At 36.4% G+C, this 7,613-nt stretch overlaps 1 protein-coding gene across 1 annotated transcript; it reads left to right on the top strand.

Moving 5' to 3' along the window:
* Positions 1 to 3,095: 3,095 nt before the first annotated feature.
* Positions 3,096 to 7,402, top strand: LOC139777998 (uncharacterized). Its single transcript, XM_071715722.1, has 4 exons — positions 3,096 to 3,324; positions 3,428 to 3,715; positions 3,802 to 4,272; positions 7,334 to 7,402. Exons 1-4 carry the CDS (start codon positions 3,097 to 3,099, stop codon positions 7,400 to 7,402), a joined length of 1,056 nt encoding a protein of 351 aa, XP_071571823.1. The 5' UTR covers position 3,096.
* The last annotated feature ends 211 nt before the right edge of the window (positions 7,403 to 7,613 follow it).

Below are 7,613 nucleotides of genomic sequence, written 5' to 3'. Positions count from 1 at the left end.
GAGAGAGAGAGAGAGAGAGAGGAGGAGACGAGAGAGAGATGAGAGAGAGAGAGAGAGAGAGAGAGAGAGAGAGAGATGAGAGAGAGAGAGGGAGAGAGAGAGAGAGAGAGAGAGAGAGAGAGAGAGAGAGAGGAGAGATGAGAGAGAGAGAGAGAGAGAGATAGATATAATTTATTATGCCCAAGCAAAGGCTAAAGGGCAAAAAAGTAATATAGCAGTTACAATAATATCGCAATTACAATAATATAGCAGTTACAAGATGCAGAGATACAATAAGATGTAAACAAAAGCGAAATATAGCGGTCAGAAGTTAGTATGATGTGCATGCTCTCTCTCATAAGGCAAGCAGCAGCAATCTCAATAATATACCATGTAAAAAAACTAAGAACTAACGCAACTTAACTAATAATAAGTACAGTGAAAAAGAATAAGATAAGGAGCAGTATACCAAAGAGAACCTAAATAGTGTATATAAACTAAGAACTAAGGCGCAGCGCAATTTATGAACTAATAATAAGGAATAAAAGCACTAGAAGTTCTATACCAGAAACAATGTTATCCAATTTCACGTGTAAGCAAGTCGATATGTCCACGAAAGGAATAAGCGTTGAGTTCAGCAAAACGTATCCAGAAGAATTACATGTTGATTAAGCCGAACGATCAAAGAACAAGGAACGAGCCGGTCGGACCAGTCAGATAAGCTTAGCTAGATCAGTGTCGGAATCAATATGCTTAACTCGTGCCGTCCGGTCACAACCTAACACATATTTGACCATTCCTTACCCAGACATACTTATACGACCTCTCTTTAGCAACACTCTTAGCCCGTTGTAACATGTCGTAAGTGCTCTTGGATAACAACTCGTTTACATAAATGTAACGATCTGAGTTACCACCGCATACGTCCTTACATTTGAGAACACCCTTTGCCCGCTTTTTTGAAATAACCATATCGCGCACGGCACTCGAGGCCAAGGTAACAACGACTGAGCCGGAAGATGCAGCAACAGTGGAAGTCGCCGACAGTGCCTTCTTAACAGTTCTGACACCGAGAATATGGCAAGACAAGTCAGGAACGTCCAATGCCTTTAGCACATTCCTGGCAAGCTCAGATGGAGCAACAGATAACGCCAATGGTAAACCCGAATGATTAACTCATTGCCCCCATGAGTTCCCTGAAATGACTGAGCAGATTTTAAGTCGTGAATTTCGCGAATAAGTTCAGCGTTATCCTGCTCCAATTTGGCAATGCGCTGACTATTCTGACTAACGGTGTCAGCAAGCCGATTTAATTGACTGAGTTTATCACTTAGTTCCTTGTTGGTACGTTGCTGACCTTCAATAAACGCAGAAAACTTCGCATCTAATTCATCCATGAAAAAAGAAAACTTCGCATCAGATTTATCCATCCGCTCAATCAATCGACGCAAAAGATCATTGGTGGAATCATGTACAGTGTCACACATAGTGTCATGCGTAGTGGAATGCATACGTGCACCGTCAAGCGAGGCATCAACAATGTTAGGTACTTTAGTAAATGGCATATTTAAAAATTGTAATTTACAACAAGCACTAGCGGACTTCGTACCAACGTAAGCTTTGACACAACCCGGATGAAATGCTCTATGACACTCAGCACATGAAACAGATTCACCAGCAATCCGTTTAGTACACTTAACACACGTACGCTGCATGTGTTATCTACAATCGCTTAATCACTTAAAAGTAGAGTTCTGTAGTATCGATCCGCGATCAGAGTGTTCCGTATAGATCACAAGAAATATGGCAGAGTCAGCAGTCACTTAGATAGCACGTGTTCAGAAAATAGCATGTAGATAGGGAAGATCGGCAACGATAGGCGCATGCGCAGCTGAGATCAACGTCTTCCACAGGAACAGCCAAGAATTAGGTTAGAACAAGCGATGATATTTGCCGCAGAAATGCTTCTAATTAGGTAGCAAGCACCAGAAAGATAATGATAGCACGTGACAAGCAACAAAAAACCTGCTAATACCTGCAACAAAATGGCCCGAAGGCGGCTTACGGCAGAAAATAGATTCACTTAAAGCAGGAGCAAAGAGAAGAGACAAGCAATGATACTCACAGAGAGAGAGAGAGAGAGAGAGAGAGAGAGAGAGAGAGAGAGAGAGAGAGAGAGAGACTATTTGTGTGTCTTATTACATATGTTCTCCGGGGCGAAGCCCGGGTAACCAGCTAGTAAATAAATAAATATGAGCTCCATATTTGGCGGGAACATTTGAAAATATATCATTCTAAAGGGTCTGGGGTCCGCTGGACCCCGGGTGACATTTGAGGGTTAATATATATATACAAGCAATGATACTTTATCTTTTTAAAATATTTTTGGCTCAACTTCCGAATAGCCCCTACCTCCGAATTTGATGAAACTTGCAGCAATTGTTGACTATTAGAGGACACGTTTATACTATCAAGGGGAACACCAAACATGGCCCCCTCCGATTCCGGCGAGTCTAACATATGTTGTAGTCCTACCCTCCCACTAATTCATGGTAAAGCGATACGACCCAACTCTCAAGCATTTATTATTTTAACAGAGAAATTAATATGTTTTAATTACAACATTTATTATATTTACAAATTATTTAATTAATTTATTTGCTTTGCAATAAAAGTTGTGCAATTGTAAATTATTTAATTATAAGTTTTACTATGCAATAAACATTTAATTAAAATTTATGTATTATACAATAAACATATTTAAATTTATTTTTTACTTTTGCCACGATTTTTATTTTTGTATCAGCAACGAATTTTGACTACAGAGAAAGTTTCCTTCTTGGTACGGGTATCTGCTATTGTGTAATCTGATATACGCGCTACCTGAGAACTGGTTTTCTTTGTGTGGCTGGGGTTGTTGAAAGGTTAGGTTAGGTCGTTAGACCGTTGAGTTCATTCAAATCGAGCAAGAGCTAGCGTTCGGAACATACAGCGTGTAGTGCAAAAAGTGAAAAAATATTGTCAGAAAAATGCAAGAGCCAAGTACTAGTGAAAGTGTAGAACAGAATATATCGGATTCAAACTCGGAAGCAGAGAGCCTTGGGAAGGCATGATGATATGAAAAATAACTTGACTAACGCTCTTATATATTGTAAGAGTTTGCTGGAAGCAGAAAATCTGCTAACAAATACACCACCAGCACAAATATCGCACGCTTCTATCGCTATGGGCGAAGCAATTTTTAATGAAATTATGTTTATGTTGGACGATCGCAAAATAATAATAGATGAAGATCTAATAGGTGCCGAAGATATTGACATTGACAATGCAGAAGAATATGAGGAGGTATGTTTGAATTTTTGCTAATATTTTTTGTGTTTTTTTATTTCTTGAGTCAGCGTAATAGATAAAAATAATATAGCATGCAATGCAATTCCTTTGCTTATAGTGTATACCTCGTGAAAGTCCAGAATTCCAGCCAGAATTGCCATTTTCTCGCGATTATGAACATATACCATTATCGTATAAAGAAAAAGCAGTTGCTCTTGCCGAGATGCATCCGCAATGGACTTTAAAAACTTTACAGAGGCAAGGTTGCCATAAGTTAAAAAATAAAAAAATGCTGCGTATATGGAAAGAAGATGTTAAACGAGGAGGAACAAAAATTGACAAATGGAAATACATTGAAACGCAAACATTCGAACACTTTACAGAAGCAAGACAGTGTCTCGAGCAGGTATAATTTTGGAAAATATTTATATTATAAAATATTAATATTATCAAATAACGATTTTAGAAAAGTACATTAACATCAATTTTTAGATAACAACAAGAACTCTACAGCAATGGGCGATGGCGACAGCTTTTCCATTATTAAATGATAATTTCAGTTTTTCTGCCAGCTCTAGTTGGACCGATAGATTCAAACAGAAGTATAAAATTCGGCAAAGGAAAATAACCAGATACATAAGCAACAGAGATCACGCAACCTTGGAAGAAACTTTGGAGGCAGCAGAACGATTTCAAACACAAACGAGGGCAATTATGCCCGAATTTGATTGTAATTTCATTATTAATACGGATCAGACGGGATGTCAGTACCAAATTCCATATAATAGATCGCTCGCACCAAAAGGCTCAAAGACCGTCCTTATCAAAAAGAAAAGCTTGCATAATATTTCTCATTCGTATACTGCACAATACGCCATAACTGTATCGGGCAAAATGTTACCTGTGGTTTTCTTGTGCATGCAGGAATCGACAGGAAAATTTGTTCCGACGGTGCAAAAAAAAGTAGATACATTAATAAGCGAATATAAAAACGTTTTTGTTTCGTGTTCAAAGTCGGGCAAATTAACAAAACATATATATACCGACTATTTAAAATATTGTTTGTCTCCGTATGTTGTAGACAATAAATTTTTGTTATTGATAGACTCGTGGGGAGGTCAACCGATTTAACGTTGTATGATGATATTTTCGAAGATGAAACAAATAGAGCATCGTGTACTGTTAAGGTGATTCCTCCGAAATGCACCCCTCTTTGTCAGCCGTGCGATGTATATTTTTATTGACAGGTAAAAATTTTATAAAGCGATTGCAAAATTGTTCATTTTTATTACAACAGCAGCGAGAAATCGGTACTCGCGAGGACGCAATAAAAATACATTCGCTGCTGTTACATCAATTGAGCGCTCCCGTTTTTCAACCGATGCTTTTATATGCTTGGTACGCATCAAATTAATAGAAGAGAGGCCAATATTTTTAAATATGAATGATATTTGTTTTCCCATAACAGTAGTAAAAAAATTGTGCATCTGCAAAAGTGTAGGTTTTATTCAATGTGCTCATTGTAAAAAGATATTATGTTTTGAATGTTTTTATGATAAATACCATCCTAAAACATGTAATCTGTCTCATTGTGAATCTGATTCCGAAGATGAATAATAAATTTTGATTATTAGAAATAAATTTTTATGAGTTTTATACATAAAAACAGTCTAATTTTTTTTTTGGCTTCCTTTGTATACTTTCCTTTTTGTAGTATTAAATGTTTATTGCATAGTAAAACTTATAATTAAATAATTTACAATTACACAACTTTTATTGCAAAGCAAATAAATTAATTAAATAATTTGTAAATATAATAAATGTTGTAATTAAAACATATTAATTTCTCTGTTAAAATAATAAATGCTTGAGAGTTGGGTCGTATCGCTTTACCATGAATTAGTGGGAGGGTAGGACTACAACATATGTTAGACTCGCCGGAATCGGAGGGGGCCATGTTTGGTGTTCCCCTTGTATAAAGGATTTTGTACGGAAACAAATAGGAACGGAGAAATTGGCGTCAAAAATTCAAAATTTTTATTCTAATTTATAGACAATTTTCCGGATTTTGATATTTTCTATATAGGTTAGTGACGCGCTTTAAACACTTAAATACTTTTAAAGCGCGTCACTAACTTTACATAGGTTAGTGACGCGCTTTAAACAGTTATATACTTTTAAAGCGCGTCACTAATCTATACGTCGAAAGAATATCATTTCGAATTATGTTACACTTCTGACTTACCAACCAAACAGTTGTCACGTGACCTCTTGCATGCGCGTGCGGCCACGGAGCATGCGCATGTGGTCGCGGGGCATGCTCGTAGTCGCTACATCTTGTCGGTATGACAGGTCTCATAACCTGATAGTCGTCAACTTTAACTGTTAAGTTGCTATATAGCTCCGGGGCAGTGCTGAAGGCACTAATTTTCCCTCAACCGAGGAAATCAACACACACACACAAAAACTTTAACTGTTAATATCTCGTTTCGCGGGGCAGAGCGACACTTTTTTCTGCCAGATTCGGTCGTTTTGTACAAAAACGCGTCGATTAAGCCTAAGTTCAACGAAATCGGTGAGGAGGCCACTATTCTGCACATTTACCTCCTATTTTTATACCTATTTTTTCCGACATGCCGGAACACACACACACGCGGGGGAGGGTGCAAGAAAAGGTCCCCCCTCCCGCACCCACCTCGTTGTAACGAGCGATGCTTTCAGCCCTGTGAGCGTGAATCGGACCGCAGCCTTAGCATGTACTTTAAATTGTAAAGCGAGGTCCACGCTGCCTACCGGCGGAGGTGGGTGCGGGAGGGGGGCCGAAGGCCCCCCCCTTGCACCCCCCCGCGCGTGTGTGTGTGTGCGCCCCTTTTATGCATAAATACCGTATTTTTTAAATTTCTCCGTTCCTATTTGTTTCCGTACAAAATCCTTTATGGTATAAACGTGTCCTCTAATAGTCAACAATTGCTGCAAGTTTCATCAAATTCGGAGGTAGGGGCTATTCGGAAGTCTTACCATATTTTTTTCTGATTGCTCCAATTATAAACTTTATAAATAAAATTAGAAAGTTTAAATAAAATTGATTCTTAATTTTTAATTAATATAATAATAACCAAGCTCAATTGCACCTAATACTGGTAACCTCTAAATTTTATGTTCCTAATTCTGGCAACCAAATGAACACATTACTGGTAGTTTTTCTAACCAAACTTTTTATTCCCGACTGCTGCCGGCCGAAGGTTTGCACAACGGAGGGAATATTCGTTTCACCTAAGTATAGTTTATGTTAAGGTATTAAGTAGTTAAATAATTTTAATTTATTACATATTTTAATTTATTATATATTTTATAGAGGAAAGTCCCCTATTATGAGACAGGATCCTAATACGAGATATGTTAAGCTAAAAGGCCCTATATAGGCCCCATCTGTTGATCCCATCATGAAAAAACCCCGCCATCTCATATTAGGATCCTATCTCATAATAGGGTACTTTCCTCTATATATTTTTTTTATTATATATTTTATTTATTTTTTTTAAATTATATTTTTTAAATAATAATTTTACTTACATTACAATAAATTTACTTACATTAACCTCACCAGGTGTATCAAGCAAATTTTAAGAAAATAATAGGTATCTAATATGTGAGAATGATAGGTATTCCGATGATCCGTGTTTACGCTCTTATCCATAAAAACAAAGTCGACATAGAAGTTTAGAGGTTATTCTGTCATTCACACACACACACCAAGCTGCCAGTATTATGTTAATTCATTTCATGATTTATGTCTATAATACTGTTGACAGTATTAGGATTTATGTCCATAATACTGTTGACAGTATTAGGAAAAACACGAAAAAGTGAACATATTACTGACATGAATAATTATATTATAAAAATTAATAATTTATTCCATATATATTTTTTTTTTCTTTAATTTCAACATTATTTTATCAGAAAAATGTGTTACCGTGAGACTTACTATTCAAATTTTGCCTATAATCGATCATCTTTGCAGCTACTTACATCTACTCTACTAATAAAAATGGACGTAACTCAGCAGAAAAATGAGTTTCCCGGACTTTAAGTTTTTTTTTAATTAGTGGATTGGCTTTTAGTTTTAGTTTATTGTTATAATAATAACCAGATTTCTTGAAGATTTTATTAAAAATTAATAAAATAATATAAGATATAGTTTTCATATTTTAAAAAGTATTTTAATTTTGATTGACAGTAATATGGACACTGTCAGTAATTGGGTCTTTCACCTTATAAGAAGCAGTAGGCGCTTGTAATTG

The sequence above is a fragment of the Temnothorax nylanderi genome, unplaced genomic scaffold, assembly GCF_030848795.1.
Source record: "Temnothorax nylanderi isolate EJ_2023f unplaced genomic scaffold, tnyl_v1.0 TNYL_tig0170_pilon, whole genome shotgun sequence".
Taxonomy (NCBI): Eukaryota; Metazoa; Arthropoda; class Insecta; order Hymenoptera; family Formicidae; genus Temnothorax; species Temnothorax nylanderi.
The sequence above is the reverse complement of the archived record's forward strand: the minus strand, read 5'-3'. Positions and strand labels throughout refer to the sequence as shown.

Coding starts and splice junctions, on each gene's coding strand:
- LOC139777998 (XM_071715722.1), top strand. CDS start 3,097: ATGAAAAATAACTTGACTAACGCTCTTATATATTGTAAGAGTTTGCTG. Junction 3,325..3,427: donor ATGCAGAAGAATATGAGGAG/GTATGTTTGAAT, acceptor CTTTGCTTATAG/TGTATACCTCGTGAAAGTCC. Junction 3,716..3,801: donor CAAGACAGTGTCTCGAGCAG/GTATAATTTTGG, acceptor ATCAATTTTTAG/ATAACAACAAGAACTCTACA.